The 25,921-nt window shown below is 42.4% G+C and overlaps 1 protein-coding gene across 4 annotated transcripts in view; it reads right to left on the bottom strand.

Moving 5' to 3' along the window:
• LOC144604211 (uncharacterized) overlaps positions 1 to 25,921 on the bottom strand; it is a 43,448-nt gene that overhangs the window by 1,592 nt on the left and 15,935 nt on the right. The window contains exons 5-20 of one of the 4 annotated variants that reach the window (XM_078418424.1): positions 24,302 to 24,452; positions 22,310 to 22,481; positions 16,846 to 16,971; positions 16,183 to 16,248; positions 15,110 to 15,232; positions 13,143 to 13,298; positions 11,415 to 11,468; positions 11,045 to 11,262; positions 10,844 to 10,923; positions 8,948 to 9,040; positions 8,365 to 8,445; positions 7,074 to 7,181; positions 5,174 to 5,295; positions 3,305 to 3,427; positions 1,995 to 2,052; positions 1,099 to 1,208 (exon numbers count right to left, since the gene is read on the bottom strand). In XM_078418424.1, coding sequence (XP_078274550.1) covers positions 1,134 to 1,208; positions 1,995 to 2,052; positions 3,305 to 3,427; positions 5,174 to 5,295; positions 7,074 to 7,181; positions 8,365 to 8,445; positions 8,948 to 9,040; positions 10,844 to 10,923; positions 11,045 to 11,262; positions 11,415 to 11,468; positions 13,143 to 13,298; positions 15,110 to 15,232; positions 16,183 to 16,248; positions 16,846 to 16,971; positions 22,310 to 22,481; positions 24,302 to 24,452 — 1,806 coding nt within the window. In that variant the 3' untranslated portion in view covers positions 1,099 to 1,133. Of the gene's footprint in view, positions 1 to 781; positions 1,209 to 1,994; positions 2,053 to 3,304; positions 3,428 to 5,173; positions 5,296 to 7,073; positions 7,182 to 8,364; positions 8,446 to 8,947; positions 9,041 to 10,843; positions 10,924 to 11,044; positions 11,263 to 11,414; positions 11,469 to 13,142; positions 13,299 to 15,109; positions 15,233 to 16,182; positions 16,249 to 16,845; positions 16,972 to 22,309; positions 22,482 to 24,301; positions 24,453 to 25,921 lie in introns of those variants that run through there. The other 3 variants (XM_078418423.1, XM_078418425.1, XM_078418426.1) reach the window with 3 other exon arrangements.

Raw genomic sequence — 25,921 nt, 5'->3', positions numbered from 1 at the left:
TCTATCAACAGGTTGGTTTAGTTTCTATGTTTAAGAGTCTGTTGCAGGACTTCAAACCACAACCTTGATTTAGCAGTGACCGTGCTAATAACATAAACCACAACCAACATGGGTTTTTTTAAGTTACCACATTGGGAACAAATTTTGACTCACCCTTTCACATACAGTGCTGTATAAACCAGTAACATTTAACAATCTTTTTTGGTCAAAGGAATTTATAAAACGTTATTTAAAATGGGAGGGGGGAAAAAATTCTGTTGGGCACTTGCACTTTTCCATGTCGAATTAATGGTCATTCGGTGGATGAGTTGCATTGTGATTTTGATTTATTGAATGAACCCTTGGTAGAGATTGAGGAGTTTTGATTTTTCTTCATAAAGCCATCCCTGGCAAAAGTTGAGGGGCGACATTATCTCCCACGAGACAAATCTTTTCTGGACAAAGACTTGGTGAGCAATCTAACCCTTCCATAAACTGTCTATATTTCTGTCCGACCACTGTCTACAATAAAGAGAAACAAGGATGATCAAAATAACTCAAGGCGGAAAGGTGGTCGGTCTTTGTGAACCTCTGATGTATTTCCATTTTAAGAATGGCGTTTTGCTTTATTCTATTTGTTTAAGGTGTACAAGTCAACACCATAAAACAAGTATGCTCGCACTATACCTTTCACCAACATTCACTAGAAAGTGAAAATAAATAAATATTTATAAGGCGACCCAACTCCCTCCCGCCATCCCATCTCCCCAACCACTTCTTGCTCGATTTATTCCCCCCCCCCCAAATATCGCTGACAATCGGAGAACGATATAATTAAAAATGGTAACAACAAAATAGGGATAAATTAGCTTTACTTTTTGAAATCCTCGATGCCAATATTTTAAACTGTTTCGTAATAAATCGCAAATATCTTCACCGACTATTTTATAAACCTGGAAAAATATCAAAAGATGACTCCATTTTAAAAAACTGTAGGCTTTGTTTCCTTGGTTTGTATGATAATGCAGATTAAATGTTAAAGTCATTGCAATAAGTTTCAGGAGCAACTTTCAGTCTGCATAACAAGGTGAGTTGCCATGGCAATCCACCGTTCATTACTTGGGGATGGTTTCCAGCAAGTGTCAACCTTTGCTTTAAAGTATCCGATTTAGTTTATTCCGCAGTTCAACAAACTGTGCCGTGTTGACCATTTCCATGGCTGGAACAACCTGAAAAGCGGGAAATAAAATACATGGTAAATAAAGCAGCCGACTGTCAAAGTGACACAGAGCTGTTTACACAAAGTCAAACAAAGCCAGGAATTCCCCTCTCCTCACACACAAACACAGAGATACACTTTACTTCTCGCACCTTGGCCATTCCTCCTTCTCCCTGCTCCCATCTGGCAGAAGGTACAGAGGTTTGAAGGCAAGCACCACCAGACGCAGAAACCGCTTCTTCCCCTCTGTTGTCAGGCTTTCTTCTGCACACTCAATTCATCTCCACCCCAGTGAGGACATTGGACCTTGTCTAAGGACCTGATGCACTACAAAGCTGAGAACTATATTCTGCCTTCTGTATCTTCCCCTTTGCTCTACCTATTGTCCTAGTGGGAGAGTCTACGACCAGAGGTCATAGCCTCAGAATTAAAGGACGTTCCTTTAGGAAGGAGATGAGGAGGAATTTCTTTAGAGGGTGGTGAATCTGTGGGAATTAATTGCCACAGAAGGCTGTGGGGACCAAGTCAATGGATATTTGTACGGCAGAGATAGAGAGATTCTTGATCAGGGGTTATGGGGAGAAGGCAGGAGAATGGAGTTAGGAGATAGATCAGCCATGATTGAATGGCGGAGTAGACTTGATGGGCAGAATGGTCTCATTCTGCTCCTATCACTTACGACCTTATGTGACAATAATAAACAAAACCTAAACCTTGTCTGTTGTCAAACTAATGCCAGAGGAACTAAGATGTATTTCTCCTTATTTGACAAGACACGTTTAAATAAAAGCCATACCTTATTCTGTAGGAAACTATGAAGAGATTGTATCCATAGTTGTTCCTTGGTTTTGAATCTGTGAAAATAGTGTCGCAATTTAAGACTACAAAAAAAAGTGATGGAAACTGGCGGAAGTGTAACATTTAGTTTCTTAGACACCAAATATCCCACCCAGAATAATGGTATGGAGGAAAAATGCCATTTCCCCTCCCCCCTGCCAGGACTCCTGTGTTGTACCGTGTGCACTCGATATCAGATTCTGACAGTACCAACTTGCCCCAATGTGAAACCAGAGTGACTGTACAAAATAAAATCACTATTTACACATTGCCCTGTACATTTACAAAAATAATTGGCAGGGGGAGGGGGGGGATTAGAGGTTACCTAAAATTGGATAATTCTAATGTTCATACAGTTAGGTTACAATATCATTCCAACTGGATCACTGCTGCAGAGCAATTGGGTTGGCAAATCTGAGCTGAAGAACGGGTGACAGACACAAAAAGCTGGAGAAAAGGAATGGGTGACGTTTCAGGTCACCCTTCTTCAGACTCTGGGGATGAAGAAGGGTCTTGACCCGAAATGTCACCCATTCCTTCTCTCCAGAGATACTGCCAGTCTCGCTGAGTTACTCCAGCATTTTGTGTCTACCTGCGGTTTAAACCAGCACCTGCAGTTCCTTCCTACACACTGAAGAATGAGTGGATAGGTGAGTGACCACGATCATATGTTCTGTGATGGTATCTCGGGTCAAACAACCTGTCATGGCAGACATGCTATCAGAGTGTGGGGGGGGGGGGGGGGGGAAGAGAAGGAGAGTAGACAGTTCCAAAACCTGGGTTGGGACCCACAAACAGAGTAGTTTACAAAAGAACCAATGCATGCTTCAACTTGAATACCTGGTTAAGAAACATTCCAGTTACGGTGTCACAATTCTGCTTATCAGAATTGAAACATTTTGTAAAGGAAATAGCACCAAGACAACACTAAAATGGGGGGGGGGTGCACAGGAAAACCCATCAGCACACACCTTGGGTATACTGCAAATGGCAGAAATACTTTCAACCATTCGCCAACTGGAAGACTAACAAATTCCACTGTCCCAAGGAATGGGTGAAGTATCAGGTCGAGACCCTTCTTCAGACTCGACCTGAAACGTCACCCTATAGAAACCTCCTTCTCACCAGAGGTGCTACCTGACCCGCTGAGTTACCCCAGCATTTTGTGTCCATCTTCGCTGTAAACCAGCATCTGCACAAAATACTTTTAGATGTCTGATATTATTTGAAATATACGATGCGATCTTTGTAGACAAAAGAAATACTCACTCATGCCATTCCTCCACAAGAACGTTGAGAACAGGAATGCTTAAGGATTGAACGGTAGTTTGTTTAAAGGACAGAAAGAGAGTCACGAGGTCAGAGACGTAGTTGGCATCGTGACACTTAACCCTAAAAGTTAAAAGAAACACACATCAAAAAATACAGTTGTACATGTTTCTGATTAGAATATTAGCGATGATCATGAAAAAGTAATCTTGACAATACCAGTATCTTCCACTGGAGGCAGTGGGATGTTTTAAAGGAGAATAATAACTTCTTGCAAAGGACTAGAATTGAGCTTCGAGTTATATCCTAAGTTATCATCATCATATCATCATATACATACAGCCGGAAACAGGCCTTTTCGGCCCTCCAAGTCCGTGCCGCCCAGCGATCCCCGTACATTAACACTATCCTACACCCACTAGGGACAATTTTTACATTTACCCAGCCAATTAACCTACATACCTGTACGTCTTTGGAGTGTGGGAGGAAACCGAAGATCTCGGAGTAAACCCACGCAGGTCACGGGGAGAACGTACAAACTCCTTACAGTGCAGTACCCGTAGTCAGGATCGAACCTGAGTCTCCGGCGCTGCATTCGCTGTAAAGCAGCAACTCTACCGCTGCGCTACCGTGCCGCCCATATATCCAACTTTAGATAGTTCTTCTGTCCCTCTCTTCCCCTCCTCCTTCCCAGATCTCCCTCTATCTTCCTGTCTCCACCTATATCCTTCCTTTGTCCCGCCCCCTGACATCAGTCTGAAAAAGGGTCTCGACCCGAAACGTCACCCATTCCTTCTCTCCTGAGATGCTGCCTGACCTGCTGAGTTACTCCAGCATTTTGTGAATAAATACCTTTGATTTGTACCAGCATCTGCAGTTATTTTCTTATATATCCTAAGGGGGACTTTACAGGAAATAGGATTGCTAATGCTGGTAAACATTTATTTTACTATGACAATTAGTGGCAAGATAAATATTTCAGCCAAATAGAGCTTAATTTGCCTTCCGGATTGTCATTGAATAATCAGTGCTTTGCATGCGAATGCAAATGACACTCCCAGTAGCCACAATTACAGCGACATTCTGATGGGAGAAAGGTTCAACAATGGTCCTCAAGGTCAGAGCTATAGGACACAAAGATATAGGATACTGAGCTATAGGGGAGAGGTTGAGCACGCTGGGACTCTATTCCCTGGAACGCAGGAGGATGAGGGGTGATCTTAAAGAGGTGTATAAAATCATGAGAGGAACAGATCGGGTAGATGCACAGAGTCTCTTGTCCAGAGTAGGGGAATCGAGGAACTGTGGACATAGGGTTAAGGTGAAGGGGAAAAGATTGAATAGGAATCTGAGGGGTAACTGTCTCTACACAAAGGGTGGTGGGTGTATGGAACAAGCTGCCAGAGGAGGTAGTTGAGGTAGGGACTATCCCAACATTTAAAAAGCAGTTAGACAGGTACATGGATAGGACAGGTTTGGAGGGATATGGACCAAACGCAGGCAGGTGCGACTAGTGTAGCTGGGACATGTTGGCTGGTGTGGGCGAGTTGGGCCGAGGGACCTGTTTCCACAGCGCATCGCTCCAAAAGCTTAAGGGATACAAAAGCTTTTTACAAGATAATCTTTTAAAGGATAAGAAACATGCAATGAATCACATTCAAAATAGTTTTATTCACATACTTAAAGCGATTCAGTAATAAGTAATATTGGAAATTATTACTTATTAAATGCCTCTAATATAAAAGCACATATGCCCCACTAAACCTGCAAAACAGTATTCAACAATTCAGTTGAACACCACCATCTGTGCAAGTGGTCGAGTTATCAAAACTCCCGATCGACTGCCAGTGGTGGCAAAATAATACTCACACATCAATCACCATGCTTCTATGTACAAAAATATTGTTGCTCAGAATGGCGCAGAAATTATGCAGGATTTCCTCTTTCGTGCTCAGACCGTCAAAGAGGAGCTTCAGAGCCCAGAAATTCTTCTGAAAATAGCACAAAGCGCATCAAATCAGAATATAACCTAGACTACGAAGAAGACAGACACAAAGTGCTGGAGTAACTCAGCGGGACAGGCAGCATCTCTGGAGAGACGGAATGGGTGACGCTTCGGGACCCTTCTTCAGACTAGTCAAGGGGCCACCTACTTTTACGGCAGAGATAGATTCCTGATTAGTACAGGTGTCTGAGGTTATGCGGAGAAGGCAGGAGAATGGAGTTAGGGGGGAGAGATAGATCAGGCATAATTGAATGGCAGAGTAGACTTGATGGGCCGAATGGCCCGATTGGCCCGATTCTGCTCCTATCACTTACGATCTTACTAGTCTCAGTGAGCTACACATGGACCGCATTTGGCTTTGATTCTCAGTTATGTCAGAGCCCAATCTGTCAATACCCAATAATCGTCAAAGGGATGGATGGTGTGGTGGACACTTCTGCCAAGCGACATGTATTCTCCATTAACCTGCCCAGGACTCGAGGGTGTGAGCTACACGGAGAGGTTGAGCAGGCTGGATTTCTATTCCTTGGAGTGCAGGAGTATGAGGGGTGATCTTCTAGAGTATAAAATCATGAGGGGAATAGATTGGGTAGACATGCAGTGAAAAGCTTTATGTTGCGTGCTATGTGGTCAGCTAAAAGACTGCACGTGATTACAATTAATGCTGTCCACAGTGTACAGATAAAGCAGTAAAACATTTGCTGCAAGATAAAGTCCGATAAAAGATGGTTCGAAGTGTTCCAGTAAAGGATATGAGAGGTCAGTTTAGTTGCCTGATAACAGCTGGGAAGAAACTGTCATTGAATCTGGAGGTAGGGGAGGGAATAGGTGGCGGAGGGAATAGTTCCTTCACAATCTAAGCTTTGAGAGTGATAATCTGAATCAGAAACTTTCTAGAAGCCCAATTTCAAAAGTTGCCAATAAAATGCTGTCAAATATTTAATCCATTTCCCAAAACTTTTTTTGGAAAAAGTCATACTGATCATTTACCTTTCCCAAATCTTAGTTCTCAGTCTGCAATTGGGAATGGAGACACAGAAAAGCATGGAATTTGGACTTCAGCTAAGATCAACACTCTTCAGAACAGGAGGGAAAAGTAAAAGTATCACGGGAAAAAAAAGCAGAGGTGCAGAAATAAAAACAGTAGACTGCAGTGAGAGAGTTGTCAAGCCTTTGATGTGACCAGACAACACAATCGAAAATCATAAAGCTCGAAAAACAAAACGTTGTCAACATGGCAAGTGTTTCTCTAAAGATAGAGAGGAAAATCACTGAATCACAAGAGGACACGCAAAATGGTTTTGTGAAACAACTATAACAAATTGAATAGCAGAGGAAGGAAAATCAATAGCTATGGACCGTCACCTTGTTTCACACAGTACATCTATCAAACACCATCGGAAAAGGGAAGACCATTTCAAGAGAATTAGTGGGTACAGCGGTAGAGTTGCTGCCTCACAGCGCCAGAGACCCTGGGTTCAATCCTGACTACGGGTGCTTGTCTGTACGGAGTTTGTATGTTCTCCCCGTGACCTGCGTGGGCTTTCTCCGGGTGCTCCAGTTTCCTCCCACATTCAAAAGACGTACAGGTTTGCAGGTTAACTGGCTTCGGTAAAAATTGTAAATTGTCCCAAGTGTGTAGGATAGTGCTAGTACTGTGCAAGGTGATGGCTGGTTGGCACGGTCTCGTGGGTTAAAGGGCCTGCATGTCTAAACTAAACAAAATAAATAACGTACTCATTACAGTAATCGAACTGTTCTTACCCCATAAGCTACAATCAATGGCAGAACTATTTTCATCTTAGAGATATTCTTATGCAACATCTGAGCCACAGCCATTGTCACCAGAATCAACGAAGACTCCTGATGAAGCTGGAAATAGAAATATCATTCATTAGCAGCTGCCATCCCAATCTGCACGAGATTGTCAAAACAAATACACGACCCTCATGTTTTATGCCTGCTTGATCTATGCTTTGTAGCACTTGTCTACTTACTACTGAAGTTTAATATACACGCGCTCTTATTTTCAGAATAATTCAACTTTATGCCTGGCAAACTTGCACACCAAGTTTCAAAGTTATCTTGCAAGTTCAATTTTGCTTAACAGAAAAAAAACCCTCAAATGATTTGCCTGCGGCTATTAGTAGATTATATGTTTAAATGGTTCTGCCTTTGGGATATATTTTCCCCAATTATGGAGCCCAATATACTGGAAACTTGAGCAAAACACAAAGTGCTGGAGTAATGACTGAAGGTCATGGATAGCTGGAGTTTCATGTCAAGACCCAACCCGACGCCACCAATCCATGACATCCAGAGCGGTAGCGCAGCGGTAGAGTTGCTGCTTTACAGCGAATGCAGCGCCGGAGACTCAGGTTCGATCCTGACTACGGGTGCTGCACTGTAAGGAGTTTGTACGTTCTCCCGGTGACCTGCGTGGGTTTTCTCCGAGATCTTCGGTTTCCTCCCACACTCCAAAGACGTACAGGTATGTAGGTTAATTGGCTAGGTAAATGTAACAATTGTCCCTAGTGGGTGTAGGATAGTGTTAATGTGCGGGGATCACTGGGCGGCACGGACTTGGAGGGCCGAAAAGGCCTGTTTCCGGCTGTATACATATGATATGATATGATATGATATGATGCCCGACTCACTGAGTTACTCCAGAACTTTAGTGTTTTACTACAATACCAAGCATCAATGATACTTTATGGTCACTTGCACCTGGTTACAGTGAAATTACTGACTCTTCATGACTGCACCCCAAAGAATCTTAATTACCAAGAATATCCTCACATACTAACAATGAAGCATCCCATATCTCAGAATCTACAATACAATTCTATACATAGAAACATAGAAAATAGATGGACTAGGCCTTTCACCGCCATTCAATATGATCATCCAAAATCAGTACCCCGTTCCGGCTTTTCCCCCCCATATCCCTTGAATCCCTTCGCCCGAAGAGCTAAATCTAACTCTCTTGATAGCTGGAGAATTGTATTGATTACAATTGTTTAAGGTTATTTAGAAAAATGGCCTCTTCACCTACCACTGAGGAGAATGGTTTAGGCAAGCCCACTATTCCAATTCTCAGATCTTCAAGAACTGATGCAGCGAGGACAGCTGTGTTCTGAGAAGAAACGTTTTACATGATTATTTGTGAAAGGGAGTTTAAAAAAAAAAAGGCCCTATGCTAAATTACAGACAAAATGTTATCGTAATCAACACAAGACCTTTACATTAGCAGAACTCAAGTATTTTTCAGTGATAAATATTAGCAACTTTGGATTTACACTTTGCGACTCTAGCATTTACGCAAATAAAATGGAATATTGATTCACCTCATTCGTGCTATCTAGGCCAACCCCATTTTGCTGCATTAGGGCCTGTATCTTTCCATTATTAATATTATGATGAAAAAAAAAGAAAGGTTTTCAAATATAAAGCATCTTTCACAATCTTAGGAAGCCTGAAGGCATTTAACAATCAAAGTTACACAGCTTTAAAAATCGCTGTTTACAAAGTAGTAGCAGTTTGCACAGTACTGGCTCCTACAAATAACTAAAGCCCAGACAATCTGTGATTAAAACATTATCACTTTGCTGAAGTTTGGCTACTGGGTTTAAATTTACTTTCACAAATGCAGCTGGGGGCACTTGGAGTACATCAGCTTCCATTGAAAAATAATTGCAGTGAATTTGAATCAGTCGGCTCCAGCAGTGAACCTGAAAGAAGCAGAGACATTGACCACATATCATTCAACAGAACAGCCAGAAAACCTCTCAGCCTGCTCAGAGTTCAGATCCCAATTGCCCAGGCGTGAAGGTTACATTTTTGCAAACCGCAGCATTTAAGAAATATTTTAGTCTGCCCGAAACTAGAATAGAAAAAATATATATATATCCATCGATATATATGTGTATCTATCCATCTGTACATATGTGTATCTATCCATCTGTACATATGTGTATCTATCCATCTGTACATATGTGTATCTATCCATCTGTACATATGTGTATCTATCCATCTGTACATATGTGTATCCATCTGTACATATGTGTATCCAACCATCCATCTATCTATCTATCTATCTATCGTAAGAAAATAACTGCAGATGCTGGTACAAATCGAAGGTATTTATTCACAAAATGCTGGAGTAACTCAGCAGGTCAGGCAGCATCTCAGGAGAAAAGGAATGGGTGACGTTTCGGGTCGAGACCCTTCTTCAGACTCTATCTTTCCATATTTCTTTACCATTTGGGAGCAATTAGGAAAAAATCCTGAATTTGTGTCACAAATTCAAGGTGAGAACAAGAACAGAAATTGAATCCATTCAGGATAAGTACAAGCAGAATAATGCTCTACATGGAAAGGGAAATTTTAGAGGATATAGGCCTGGCAAATGGGGCTAGCATAGTTGGGGCACCTTGGCCAGTATGGGCAAGGGTCTGTATGATCCTATGAATCTACAGATGCATTACAGCTTCGTAGGTTCTCTGTGCCAAAAGTTATGCTTGTAGAAACAAGGAATGGCAGATGTTGGTTTACAAAAAAAAGACACAAAGTGGTGGAGTAACTCAGCAGGTCTGGCAGCATCGCTGGAGAACGTGGATAGGTGATGTTTCGGGTCGAGACCCTTCTTCCTTCTGATCTCCAGAGATGCTGCCTAACCCGCTGAGTTACTCCAGCAATTTTTGTGTCTTTTAAAAAAATCTATTCCCCCTCCCCCTTATCAGTTCTCCCTATAACTTCCTGTCTCCACCTATATCCTTCCTTTGTCCCGCCCCCCTGACATCAGTCTGAAGAAGGGTCTCGACCCGAAATGTCACCCATTCCTTCTATCCTGAGATGCTGCCTGACCTGCTGAGTTACTCCAGCATGTGAATAAATCCCTTGTACATGCATACTTGGCCAATAAACTTATTAATTCATTCATTCATCTTGCATTTAAGTATTCCTGTACTTTTATTTTTTCTGGCTAAGGATAGTGGCTACAAATCTGAATTTCCCCCCTTTCCCAGGAAATGCTCATCAGTACAAACCAGAATAGATTCTGCCCTTCATAAATGCCCTTCAAAACTGTTCCCACACTGAAGGCGGCAGCAAGGTGGCACAGCGGTAGAGTTGCTGCCTAACAGCACCAGAGACCAGGGTTCAATCCCGACTATGGGTGCTGTTTGTACGGAGTTTGTACGTTCTCCCTGTGACCACGTGGGTTTTCTCCGGTTTCCTCCTACACTCAAAAGACGTACAGGTTTGTCGGCTAATTGGTTTTGGGGGAAAATGTTAAATTGGCCCTAGTGTGTAGGATAGTACTATTGTACGGGGTGAAAGCTGGTCGGAGCGGACTCGGTGGACCGAAGGGCCTATTTCCGCACTGTATCTCAAAAGTCTAAAAATGTCTAAAGATTTACAATTGTGATACAAATCACTGGAAGCTGAAGTAATACTTGGAAGTAGACAAATGTGAAATAAATAAATTATTAAAACGCTATTCAGGATGTACAAATAGGTGTCACAGTACTTACATCTCTGTAGAGAACGTCATTGACAAATAAGATCCTGAGTGAACATTTTAGCAGTAGGCAATTCTTTAACAATTTACCACCTATCAACAGAAAATAAGTGAAAATGAAATTGCCGTACTGTGAACAAACAATTTATACACATTTAAAAAGTGTATCACAGTGCAAAGTCTCCTGATTAGGAGATGGAAAATTTACACTGACCTTCCACATGCACCCATCGCTCATCATCTGAAAGTTCACAACTAGCAGGCACAGTTCCGGTCCTGAGAATTTTTAAGTACACCTTGTACTGGTACGGTGTTAAACGACACGCTAGGCAGCACGAAAGACTGGAATTTAGATTAAATGACTGCGCAGCCGAATTAAAATCTCCATACTTGCAAAAGTAGAAGGGAACTTTGTCTTGCAGGGCCCGTAACCTGATCAAAAGAGGAAAAAGCAGCTCGTCACATGCATTACTTTAAGATGCTTTAAATGAAAATGAAATACCGACAGTAGCGTGGTTTGAAAGAGAAAAAACGGTCAATAGTTAAACCATTAATGTGCTGATTGAGAAAATGTGCATACTCACTTTAATGTATCATTGCATTTTATCACTCGTAGGTATCGAACCAACTCTCTGTACCTGAAAGGCAAATATTTAAACGAGTTAGGTGTCAGGTTTGCATTTGTTACACCAAGTATATAAACCATTGCAAACATGTCTCTGGGAAATCTTCTACAACATGTCCAGCCTAGGACGCATCTTGCATTATCCAATTTAATGATAACCGAGCAACTAACTCTGAAGTTGTGCAATTATTCATTTTACTTCAGCCTCACCCGAACTTTTATTTCCAGAAAATATATAAAATATTTGTTTGCCAATTGCATTGCATTAGATGCATCATGGATGGAATCTGTTGTAACTGCCAGAATAGCACCTACCCCCCCCCCCCCCACCCTTTCTCCTTAAAAGCATTCGTCCCTGCAAGACCTTTTTAAACAAACATTTAAAAACAGTTCAAATAAATTTAAATAACTAGAATTTTTTATTTTTAAAAAAGTTTTTAAAAGGTTTTTGCCACCCAGCCCCCAGGTTTATTCGTACCACTTCACCCACTCCATCTTGTGTGGCATTCTTGATGAAAAGTGAGCAGGGATAAAGGTAATAGATTTACTTCAAAATACCTCAAGCTTCCACAAATTAAAAAAATTGAAATAAAGAAAAATGAAGCACTTGCGATTCAAGTTTTAAAATCAAGATCAGTGATCCCCCTCAAATCAGCCGAGGCCACGCAGCCTATATCATACGAGGGAAAACCGAGGGGCCAGGTGCAAAGTGCAACCAAATGCTTAGTTCAGGAAAAGACAAAGTACTGGAGTAACTCAGTGGGTCAGACTGCATCTCTGAAGAACCTGGATTTTGGGTCGCAACACTTCTTCAAACCCTTAGTTCAGGATATTTGAACGACGTGTTCGGTTGCACTTTGCATTGGACTCCTGAGGAGGCAGGCGGGCAGGCGAAGGAGGCAGGCGAAGCAACATTTGTTTTCCACCCACTCTCCAACTATTTTCAATATATACAGGTCCACCACTGATTTTCTGAAATCCTTGGTGTTCCAGAGCTTTTCTGGAACTAGTCTGAAGAAGGGTCTCGTCCCGAAACGTCACCCATTCCTTCTCTCCAGAGATGCTGCCTGTCCCGCTGAATTACTCCAGCTCTATGTGTCTGTGTTCCTTTCTGGATTAGCAGTTTGACAAGACCAACAGAGGTGACGGCCTCTGAGAGGAGTCCAACGGTACCGGAACAGTCCACCTTGGCTCGCAAAGTTGGCCACAGAAGTCGGCTTCGGGCACTGATCTGGCCACCAGCCCGGGCCAGCGATCCAGAGCTCTGGCCCCAAGGGGCAAATTCCACCCACCGATCGGCGTGGCAGTCTTGACGAGGTTGAGATCAGCTGCCTCACCCGGCCGAGGCACCACATTGTCAGGGGGACTTCCGGGAGGGGGTTTCAAGTGCACTCTCGTAATTTTGTCTGGATTAAAAGGAGGTGCCAGACCACCAGTTGCCGGGACACTCGGTGGTGGAAAGGTTAGATGCGAGCACCTTCACACAGCCATTAGCCAGCATCTTTGATGCCGCATTAAAGATCAATGCAACCATGGGCTTGCAGGGTTCACTAATCATTCTCAAGTCGAATACTAAAGAATTTGGCTACACTCACAAGAAAAAATAATAGAAAACCCATCAGTTACAAGAAACCACACACTTTGCCATCGAGTGCTGTCACCTGGATTTGAACTGAAAGAAACCTACTCTTCTCTCGCCTCCATCCTTTCCACCCGTGCGTGCACAACAGGGTAGTCCTCCCATAGCGTTTCCTTTCTGCCTTTCTTTTGTCGTTGTCCAGTGATATTTTGACCCCTGAGAATAGAAGTCAGGAATGGATCCTCCCATGATAGTACATTAAGACTGTAACGATATTCAAGGCAAATACATGACTACTTGTCTTTATACCAGGCTTAATATCAGAAAGCTGGTTAGAAAACTTAACTATGAAATATAGAATAATTAAAACAGCAATAAAACATCTTTGAAACTAGGAAATGCAGATGCTGGTTTACAGTGCTGGAGTAACCCAGCAGGACAGGCAGCATCTCTGGAGAACATGCTCTCCAGAGGCCGCCTGACCTGCTGAGTTACTCCAGCACTGTATCCTTTTAAAAACAATATATATATATATATAATTTGTTGTGTTGTACAGGTCTCAATCTAAGTCAGATTGAGATTACTAATGGAGAATTGCAATCAATAAAAAAGTTAAAGAATGTTTTCATCATTTTATTTTAGTAGAGGTGTGACATGAAGGTTTGCTCTATTAATAATAACCATCAATTTCCTCTTAAGTACTAATTTTAAGTTCCTGTTTTATGAAAGATCGTTTGCACATTTTAAAGCTTGCATTGCAATTATCTAAATTTCATTACAATAGTTGGAAAATCCAGTTAGTTTGGAAATGAGCTGCCCGAGCACAGAACGTCCCATTCATTGGAAGAAGCCAAGGGCAATCCATTTGTTGCTTTCAATAATGTGTGAGAACATCTTTCTTCTTTCCTCCTATTAATAAATGGCAGCTTCCCACAACTTTTGAAAATTTCTACATTTATTTTTTGGAGCCGGCCATTGTCGACAGGGCCAGGATTTATTGCCTTTCCTGGTTGTCCGTGAGAACTTGGTGGAGGGCCAATTTATTGAAGATCTATAATCCTTCAGGTGAAGGTACCCTCACAGCACAGTTGGACAGGGGCACCCAAAATATAGGCTCAGTAACTGCGAAGGAACAGCCATATATCTTTCCAAATCAAGATAACGTGCGCCTTGGAGTAGCTGTAGATGGTTTTGCAGATGGTTGACATTGTTTCCATTGTCATTTTGTACAATGGAAACAAAGGTTTAGGATGACAGTAGAGTTCCAATCAACTGAGCTTCTTTATCCTAAATGGAGCTAAGCCCCTCGAGTTGATGGGGCTGTGCAAGCAGAGAATATGGCACCACACTTCACGACTTGTGTTGTAGATAGTGGAAACCAACTGGAATATTGGTAAGCCAGCCAATTTTGAAAGGATACCCAGCCTCTTATGTGGCTGGTTCATTTGACTTTTTAAAATAATTCCCCATGATATTGATGATGAAGGACTTATCATTGACAATGTTTTCAAAGTCAAGACTAGGTGTTCAGATGCACTTTTGTTGGAGATATTTATTGTCTAACGCGTCCACAGCCCATGTCTGAATACTGTCTAGGACTTCATTTGCTGAGCAGTTGCAAAATGGAATTGAACATCATTCACTGATGAATCCACATCACAACTCTGCTGCAATGAAGATCAATGATGAAGTACTGATGATGATTGGGCCCTGAAGAACTCCTGCAGGGATGTCTGGGTCCACAGTGATTGACCTCCAATAATCACAAGCATCTTCCTTTGTGCGAGAAATAACTCCAACCTTTGACCTCATTTTAACCAGGGCACTGCTACCACTCTCTCAAGTGCTGAAGGGCAGTCATTCTTTACTCAATTCTAGAGTTCAGTTCTTGGGTCCATATTTGGCCCAAGGCTGTGCTAAGGTCTGGAGCCCAGCGCTTGTGGCAAAACCCAAACTGGGCATTGGCAAATTCATTACTGGTGAGAAAGTGCCACTTCAAAGCACCTTTGTTCACTGTGCTCAATATTAAAGCATGTCTAAATCAAATTAACACAGATGTATCCAGAAGCACCTACCTATTTGTAAAGATATAGCAATAAGAAGGAAGTACAAGGGTTTTATAGAAGGTTTTCAACTTGGTAAACAGATAAGAAGGGAAGTCACTCAATACAAGCATTCTTTGCAACGTAGTGGTGATTCTGCAAAACAAAAAGAAAACACACTAAGTAATGTGTGTCACCTTGATTCTATTTAACACTGATAAACAAGCACAACCATAGAAGTATTTGGTCAGTGTCATTCATATTTCTTGCCGTAAGTTCCAAGATAAATGCTACATTTTCTGCTGGTACGCTGATTTCCATCTCTGGGTCCATGAGTTGAACTCTCAAATCCAACAGATATCCGAAACAGGATGTTGGGAAGTGCACACAAGTGGGCTCAAAGTGAGGATTAGACTCGGTTTATAATATTCCACAAACAATTTACTTGCACTCAACTGTTTAAAGCACCTAAGAAAACACTGCAAAATACACCCTAGAAAGAAATCCTGCAAAGTACAAACATAAAACAAATAGTAAAAATGTATTTTAAAACATATTACTACAAGCAAGTCTGAATGGTTGGACATTAGGATTATTCCACAGCCTTTTAGACAATAGGTGCAGGAGTAGGCCATTCGGCCCTTCGAGCCAGCACCACTTTTGCCACCTCTTACTGAAGAATTCTGTGACCATGAAAAGCACACAATTTATTCTTTATTATGCATGCCAAATAAAGTTAAAGGAATTTAATAAATGTTGAAAAATAGTCAACATCCGAAATGTAAAATTAAAAAAACTCCAGATGCTGGAAATCGGAAACAAAAGCAGAAAATGCTGGAAACACTCAGCAACTCAGCCAGCATCTGTGGAAAGAGAAAATGATGTAATATTTCAGATCAAAGACTCCCCCCCACCTTTCAAGGAAGCCGACTTGCTGAGTGTTTCTAGTATTTTCCTTTTTTGTTTGATATCGTAGATGTGCTTGCACGATTAACAATTTGCTAGATGTTGATTAATCTCCAAATCCTTACAGAATACACATGAAAAAGGGCCATGTAATCCGTGGCAGAAGAAGAAATACAAAGACTATATAGTGTGTATCTTACCTGTGCATAAATATTGGTACAGCCTGGCTAGGAGTGGAGGTCTGGTCATTTTTATTGAAAGCTTCCCTGTCAAAATAAAATAGATGAATTGGGCAAAAGAATAGGAAAATTAAACACTGTTCTCAATATCTTCGTGCATAACACGGGTGAGTTTGGCTGATGCATTTTGTAGCAGAAAATGGAGCTTATAACCAGTTACAATGTAATGGGCTACTGGGATATTGAACAGGCAAAATAAAATGGGATAAGCACAAGTAAAGTTTTCCTTATCGAACTGAAGGTTAGATTTCATTAGAGACAGAGTTTTAGACATGAAGGAAATCAAGGGAATTGAGTCAAACGAACAAAGTGGAACATGCTGCCAGAGGAGGTAGCTCAACATTTAAGTAGTTAGACAGGTACATGGATAGGACAGGTTTGGAGGGATATGGACCAACCACAGGCAGGTGGGACTAGTGTAGCTGGGACATGTTGGGCAGAGTGGGCAAGTTGGGCCGAAGGGCCTGTTTCCACACTGTGACCAACTATTGATCACATTCGCCAAAAACCTAAAAACTTAGTGCAGACCTAGAATCAAGACCAGAACCTCTTGGTCTGCAAACCTTAGCAGAGAGCAAGTTCATATTCTCAAAAATTCCCAAGAAAACAAAATAAAAACCCAACTGTGGAGGTTGTTTGTGAAGAAGAATTTCTTTTGCCACTCCAATCATCATGATGGCAGCTGTTTTTGGCTTCTCCTTCTCTGTCTGATGCAGAAACTTGTTCACCACATTAAACACTCGTGTGTAACTAAGGGAAGAGAGGAGAAACATTGCAAAAGGGCAGTCACATTGTTCAGAAAGCAATATTTTTTACCACATTAATGCAACGTAATAGAAACATGACAAATTTAAATATATTGAAACAGGAAAGAGCTTTATTAAGAGGCAATGGTGCCAGTGTTCATTTGAGAGAATATAAGATTGTCTTAAGGGAAATCACTCTAAAATTAGCAAGGCAAAATGTATCCAACATAGAGGATGGGAAGATACAGCAATAAAATGAAGAAATGTTGAAATTATATTTTGGGACAGAACACGTCTGAAAGATTAGCTGCCAAGATTGTGGGAGGCATAGTGGCGCAGCGGTAGAGTTGCTGCCTTACAGCGCTTGTAGCGCCGGAGATCCCAGGTTCGACCCTGACTACGGGTGCTGTCTGTACGGAGTTTGTATGTTCTCCCCGCGAGTTTTCTCCGAGATCTTCAGTTTCCTCCCACACTCCAAAGACATACAGGTATGTAGGTGAATTGGCTTGGTACAAGTGTAAATTGTCCCTAGTGTGTGTAGGATAGTGTTAACATGCTGGTATCGCTGGTCAGTGCAGAATCGGAGGGCCGAAGGGCCTGTTTCCGTGCTGTATCTCTAACCTAAACCAAGTTGGAATCACCAGATTCAAATTGAATCAATGGAAATTATCGATTCTTTGAAAAGTAGCACCTTTATCTGCACCCATAGCATTTTTCCAACACTTTATGGGATTGAAAACCAAAGCTTTAACCTTACGTGAATGTGTGTTTGCCTCCAATAGGTGGAGACATATTATTTCTGCATCACAAATCAGACTTCTTTATTGCACAAGATCATTTAAATATTTCTCGTTGAATATTAAAATACTACAGATAACCAATTTACATTTTTTTTAAATCATTTACCCCAAATGCAAGTTCAATAATGTGTTTAAATTGTCCAAATGTATCCAGAACATCAATTTATGTTCTACCAGTGTAAACAATACACTTCCAGTGCTACATGGCAAGTTAATTGGATATATTTGGTAGAGTTTGCCAAATCAGACATTCTATCTAATTAGGCCCAATTAGTCCAATTGACAATATATGACATTAAAAGCATTTTGTTTAGACTACTGGAGTATAAACTGACACTTGGACAATGGAAGAATATTAGTGGACTTGCATTATTGTGCCAATCTTCCACTTTTCCCCCCCTCCCCTCCAAAGAAAAATAAATCTCCAGTTCTAAAAGTAGCCTATGGCAAAGTATAATTCCATGATCTTAAGACAGCCTGCAACATCTCAGCCACACAAAAATTTCTATTTAATTCCTTCAAACAGCTAAATCAACATTTTTGTAGAGATACTACCAGCAGAGGTCACTGCACAGCAATCAAAGGTAGGCAGCAATCCAAAACGTTCCTCCAACATGTCCCATTTTGAGCACACTGCAATACACCCATTATTATTTGACATCAAATCCGAGTTTCCTGGCCTCCATGGATCATAGATTTCAGTAACCAAACACATCGAAACTACATATACAGATATCTAATCCAGGTAACCATTCAGACCCTGCTTAAAGTGACATTAAACGTTGAAATGTTTTTAGCCTTGTTTATTCAGAGCTTCCAAAATAAGTCATAAAATTACCCATTCTATCTTCGTAACCATCAAGTTGACACTTTGACCTACTGCAACCAATATGAATTATTATCATCATAAAATATCAGGGACTAATCAAAGTCAATATGGCGCCCAACACGAGCGACTATTTGCATGCCAGCCACAGAAGCAGATCTACAAACTCGCACCACAATCGCTCCACACTCTTACATCTGTCCAGACACTGGAAATGGATCGATTGTCATCATATATTCAAGATTCAAGAGATTCAAGATAGCTTTATTTGTCATCCAATATTGGACGAAATTCAGTCACCCACAGTCCAACAATAAAAGCATTAAATAGGCATTAAAATTACACAACCCCAAAAACACAAAAAAAAAGAAACATCCATCAAAGAAACATCCATCACAATGAGTCTCCTCCAGTCCTCTCCTCACTGTGATGGAAGGCCACAATGTCTTTCCCTTCTCCTGCCGTCTTCTCCCGCGGCCAGGTTGTTGTGGTTGCAGGCCACGCCGGACGGTCCGCAGCGGCCCGAGCCGAAGGCGAGTCCCAGCCGCTCCCGCAGCCTCCGAAGACGGCCAGCTCCGCCGATGATAAGTCCGATCCGGGCGGGCGAATACGCTGCTGCTGTTGCTGCACGTCGGGGCGGTCGTGGCTCCCGACATTGAAGCCCCCGCCCAGCAGAGAAAAATCCTGCGGCATATTTTAGGCCGCGCCGGACGGTGAAATGTCCGCGGCGGGCCGACCCAAGCCCCGTGATCTGGGGCGGGCGAACACGCTGCCGCTGCCGGAGCTCCCGATGTCGGCATCCACGCGGCCCGAGCCTAAGGCGAGTCGCAGCCGCTCCCGCAGCCTCCGAGGATGGCCGGCTCCGCTGATGGTAAGTCCGATCCGCGGGCTCTGCGAACCAGAGCCCTGGAGGCCGACAGCTCCAGGAGTTGGGCCGATGGTAGGCCGCAGCAGGAACGGAGACAACACCCAGAAAACAAAGGTCGGGTCTCCGTTCGGAAGGGACACATATTTACAATTTTACAGTTCCCCCCCTCCCCCCCACATATACACACATAGTACACAAACACAAAAACACGACATCACAATTACAATTAAGACAAAAAAGCAACAAAAACACAAAGACAAATGGACCGCAGGTAAGCCGCAGCTTCTATGGCAGCGCCGCCATTTTGGGGACATGGCCTTGCTGCTGACTGATTAGCACACAAAAAAAACTTTCACTGTACATGTGACAATAAACTAAACTGAACATGGTGTCCAGGTTCATATCCAAATAAATTAATGCAAACTAAACGTGCTCTTACACACGGGGAATGTCTATGCCAAGTACACATCAACACATGGCTTAACACTGGGTTTTTTGCTGCACTGTTGGCGCCAGGAATGTACAAAAAGAGGAAATGCAGGAAATGCAAAAGTTGGCGGGGGGAGGACGAAAAGTATCATAATGACTCAGTAGTCAAGTTTTAAAAGGTCAACCTCAACTAGCAAGCATAATAAAGCCCAAATTTGAAAATCAAAATTACCAGTCACCAATAAATCTTCAGCAAGATAACTAGCATTCAGAAAAGCACTTAATTGTGGTTTTGCAATCATAATAATAATAATAATAATAAATTTTATTTGTCATATGTAGGTTGGCACAGGTTCAACGGTACAATAAAATGTATTTGACAAGACAACAGGTCACCTCAGCAGTAATATTCCAAGGATAAATAAATAAGATAAAAAGTGACGTTAGTAAGGTAAAAAGACAATATTAAAAATAGGTAAAAAGACAATATTAAAAATAATCAACACATATGATTTGAAGTGTGTTTATGAGTTCAGAAGCCTGATGGTACAAACTGTTCTTAAGTCTGGTGGTACGCGCAGCCATACTCCTGTATCGTCTGCCTGACGGTAACAAGGAGAACAACCTGCGTGCTGGGTGGCTGTGGTCCTTGATGATGCTGCGTGCCTTCCGCAGGCACCGCCGGTAGAAAATGTCCTGAATGGCCGGGAGACAGTTGCCAGTGATGTGCTGTGCCGTCTTCACCACTCTCTAGTGATTTGTGGCTGTGGGCAGAACAGTTCCCACACCAGACTGTAATGCAGCCCGTCAGCAGGCTCTCGATGGTGCATCTGTAGATGTTTGTGAAGATGCTGGCGTTCATACCAAACTTCCTCAGTCTTCTCAGGAAAAAGAGAAGCTGGTGGGCCTTCTTTGTTATTGTGTCCGTGTGCAGTGTCCAGGAAAGGTCCTCAGTGATGTGCACACCGAGGAACTTAAAGCTGCTGAATCTTCCACCACATACTGCAGTTACATACATAACAACTCCCATAGTTATCATGTGCAGTCTCAATAATGAGCAACGATCCTATTTCTGTTACGCTCGGGGTGGGGAAGGAGAAGACTCGTCACGGCCATTTCCTGCTTCATCACATGATTATCCAGTTGGTATGCAAGTACAAATGCCTACTTCTGCGTTCTACTTTGGATATGAATTTTAAATCTTTCTTGCAGTCTTGAAAAATAGCAAGTGGGTTTCTTCCAGGTGCTTCCTCCCACATTCCAAAGACGTGCAGGTTTGTCGGTTAATTGACTTGTGTAAATTGTCCCCTACTATGTAGAATGCGAGTTAACGTAGAACTAGCGTACGGGTGATCGATAGTTGGAATGGACTCAGTGGGCCGAAGGGCCTGATTTTATGCTGTGTCTCAAAACTAAAGTTAAGGGAGGAACATTGTTTGGCTGACATATTAAACTGCAGATAGACACAAAATGCTGGAGTAACTCGGCATGACGGGCAGCTTCTCGGTAGAGAAGGAATGGGACGTTTCTGGTCGAGACCCTTCTTCAGAAAAATTGGCAATGCTGTCTTTGGATTATGGTTTAAGATAACTGAGTTGCTTTGGAGACAGTGAGCTATGATGGTCCACAAAATGGTCTGCCTGGGGTTAATACTTAGAAGCTTGCAGCCTCTAGATTTTATCTCAAATATGCAACACCGCCACCCTATATGGCTGCTAGTTTTCAGAGCAAATACTGCTTCCTTCTGTAACAAGGCTAAGAGAGCAAAACCCTGTGGCAGGAGGGGGTAGTGGGCGAACAGTAACTTACGAACGATATGCACAATGAGGGAACAGCTAATGGATCTCTTCATGCCAGGCACAATGATCTAATAATCTTTAGACTTAAGTGTTACAATGCGGAAACAGGCCCTTCGACCCACTGAGTCCCTGCTGACCAGCCCCAGCGATCCCCGTACACAAGCACGATTGTACATTCTAGGGACAATTTACAATTTTACCGAAGCCATTTAACCTACAAACGTACGTCTTTGGACTGCGAGAGGAAACTGGAGCATCCGGAGAAAATCCACATGTTCACAGGGAGATAGCACCCAGTCAGGATCGAACCCAGGTCTCAGGCACTGCAAGGCCGCAAAAATACAGCTGCGCCACCCCTAATCAAGAAGATAAATAGCCGTGCACAAGGCCCACAAATAATAATGTGAAAGTGAGTAAATAAATCAGTTTTGCTGATGTGCTTAAGTGATAATAGGAATGATAAGAGGACAGATTACAGGATAATAGACTACTTCGACAGCCACCCAAGACATGCCCAGAAGTACAGTATTTGCCCTGTACTACATTAACAAGCCTAGATTAGATACCCAACCATCAGCGAGTATATTTCTTTAAATAGACAAGTTTTAGACAAGTCTTACCTGTAGAGTCGGATCTCCACATGGTTCATCTGGCACATTTCACAAAATATCTTAAACTGATTGTGGCAGGTACAAATGCACGGGATCAAGGAGCTCCGAGACGTTATAATTCCCATCAAATAATTATTATATTCCAAAGCAAGCTCTAAACAAAATTTCTGCAATAAAATACCTGAAAATCAATAGAAAGTATGCATTAGGCAGAAAATGTTACACAGAAAATCGAGGTGGCAGAAACTACTATTGAGTTCAGCATCTATTTAGTTTAATTTAGATACTGAGCGGAAACAGGCCCTTCAGCCCACTGAGTCCACACTGACCAGCAATCCCCACCCCCACTAACACTATCCTACACACTAAGGACAATTGTACGTCTTTGGAGTACAGGATGAAACTGGAGCACCCCGGAGAGAACCCACGCAGGTCGCAGGGAGAACGTACAAACTCTGCACAGACAGCGCCCGAAGCAGGATCGAACCCGGGTCTCTGGCGCTGTGAGGCAGCAACTCTACCGCAGCACAACCGTGCCGCCCTTAATGATTTTTTTTAATCTTAGAAAATTGAAAAGGCAAACAATAATCTACAAAGAATGGCGTTTTCAGGACTCTGCAACTCTTCCAATGAAAACATGCCAACCATAGATACATGCTATAACACGTCCGTTGCAACAGCCTTCTCTTATGGAGAAACATTTTATAAAAACAATCGTGTCAATGGGGAAACTTGAAAGTTTCAGATTTGCAATAACAAAGTTATTTTTCCAACAGGAATTTCAAAATGGTCTTTTGAATAGCTACAAGCAGAATTTTGCAGGCAGTATTTTACATTGTGCAATTGAGTATGATTGCACAAATGTCAATACAAGCGATGGTTGCCAATTTCAATGAGCATGCGTGGTGAAATTGCGGAGCCAGGAGATCAGACTATGTGCGATGAGAAGCACAGAAGTGTTGCAAAGGAGAGGCAGTGGCCATACCTAAAAATGGTGTGCCAGACTATTCGAGATGGACTGCCATCTTGTGTGCTAAACAATAATAGTCTGCAACAGACAAAGTGCTTAGTTCTGCCACCAGGACAGCGAGTATAGCAACTCTTCATGTGGTCCCAGAAGAGGATCAATTATCTGTCTGTCCCTTCCTTTGTGTTTAAATTGTACGTGTTAAATGTATGTTTTTAGTGTTCTTTATCTTGTTTTATGTGGGGGGTGGAGTAGGGGGAGTTGGGGGAAACTTTTTCTAATCTCTTCCCTCGACGAAGATGCGATTTTTTTCCCCATATTATTTCTCCGTCCGCACTGAGGCCTAACATCGAGGAGTTGGCGGCCTTTGCTGGAGATCGACTGGGAGCTCCACAGCAGAGCCTGCGAACTTACCATCACGGAGCTCATCATCCCTTTGCCAGGGATCCACCTCGGAGCTCCATCCGTGGGTGCCTGCGGACTTTAACATCCCGGAGCCCGCGGTCTTTGGTTACAGACCGACTTCGGGGAACTCCAAGCCGCAGGAGTTTCGACCACCCCGATGCAGGAGCTTCGACCGCCGGAGCTTCGATCGCCCCGACGGATGGTTCGACTGCCCCGACCGCAGGAGAATAAAGAGGAAAGAAGCTTGGACTTTTTTGCCTTCCATCACAGTGAGGAATGTGGAGAACCCGCTGTGGTGGATGGTTATGTTAACTTTTATGTTGTTGTGTGTCTTGTTGCCTTTTTTTTCTCCTTTGGCTGTATGGTACTTCGCATATCACTGTACCTTAATTGATACGCGTGACAATAAAAGACCTTTGAAGTTCTTGATTAGAATGGGTGTCAAGGGTTACGGGGAGACGGCAGGGAAATGGGATTAGGAGGCAGAGATTAGCCATGATTGAATGGCGGAGTAGACTTGATGGACCGAATGGCCTAATTCTACTCCTATAACTTGTGAACTCAGTTCACAAACAATTAGCTAATTGAAATTGCTAATAAACTCCAAGTAATATCATAGACATGATTACCTCCATGTCGAAGCTCTGAATCAATGTCAACTAGATCAAAGTTGAATATTGAGAGTGCACCAGTTAGTGCAATGTCCCGGTGGGCTTTCCAATATTTACTTTTATTATGAGCGTTGCAATGACAAAATGAAGGAAGGTTCCAGTATTGGCACTAATACAGGAAAGGATAAAGGAAAGCGTGTTGTTAAAATCCAAATCCTTTTCACATCACACAATAATATGCAAGATTTTTAACTAGAATGGAAATAAAGTTAAGTGATGAGCAGCACACTTAATGAACATGCTTACACAAATTATTTTTACTAACAGGGAGTCTAGTCCAACTCAGCCATCGTGAATAGCACCTAGTTAGACACAAAATGCTGGAGTAACTCAGCGGGACAGGCAGCATCCCTGGAGAGAAGGAATGGGTGATGCAGACCTCCCAACATTTGAATTTACAAATTCATAATTTTGATGTCCAAAATTCAGAACTTTACATCAAAATTCATATGGCGCGCAATGCAACTTTTCAGCAAAAAAAAGTATGCACGCCAAATGCGCATAGGCGGTGCACTAGTCATGTGTGAAAAACGACTATTATCTCCGACAGTCTGTATTTCTTGGACTACATGTACAATGTCAGCCCTATCATGAGTATATTCTGCCATTTATAGAAAGATTATTGAACAGAAATACTTTTTACAGCAAAGAAAAATTTGTTTTGTTTTGTTTTTTCTACTTTGCTTTTTCCTTACACATCCCAATTCTCTTAGTATTGAATAAAAGAACAATGGTCATAAAATGTATGACTAAGTTATGAAGTTTCATTTAAAACCGCACATAACCATATAACAACTACAGCACGGAAACAGGCCCGTTCGGCCCTACCAGTCCACGCCGACCACTCTCCCTGACCTAGTCTCATCTACCTGCACTCAGACCATAACCCTCTAATCCCCTCTTATCCATATACCTATCCAATTTACTCTTAAATAATAAAATCGAGCCTGCCTCCACCACTTCCACCGGAAGCCCATTCCATACAGCCACCACCCTCTGAGTAAAGAAGTTACCCCTCACGTTACACCTAAACTTTTGTCCCTCAATTCTGAAGCTATGTCCCCTTGTTGGAATCTTCCCCATTCTCAAAGGGAAAAGCCTACCCACGTCAACTCTGTCCGTCCCTCTCAAAATTTAAAAAACCTCTATCAAGTCCCCCCTCAACCTTCTGCGCTCCAAAGAATAAAGACCCAACCTGCTCAACCTCTCTCCGTAGCTTAAGTGCTGAAACCCAGGCAACATTCTAGTAAATTTCCTCTGCACCCTCTCCATTTTGTCGACATCCTTCCTATAATTTGGCGACCAGAACTGCACACCATACTCCAGATTCGGCCTCACCAATGCCCTGTACAATTTTAACATTACATCCCAACTTCTATACTCGATGCTCTGATTTATAAAGGCAAGCATACCAAACGCCTTCTTCACCACCCTATCCACATGAGATTCCACCTTCAGGGAACAATGCACAGTTATTCCCAGATCCCTCTGTTCCACTGCATTCCTCAATTCCCTACCATTTACCCTGTACGTCCTATTTTGATTTGTCCTACCAAAATGCAGCACCTCACACTTATC

The sequence above is a fragment of the Rhinoraja longicauda genome, chromosome 21, assembly GCF_053455715.1.
Source record: "Rhinoraja longicauda isolate Sanriku21f chromosome 21, sRhiLon1.1, whole genome shotgun sequence".
NCBI classification, from domain to species: Eukaryota; Metazoa; Chordata; class Chondrichthyes; order Rajiformes; family Arhynchobatidae; genus Rhinoraja; species Rhinoraja longicauda.
Note: the sequence above shows the minus strand (reverse complement) of the source record. Positions and strands in the feature narration are given on the sequence as shown.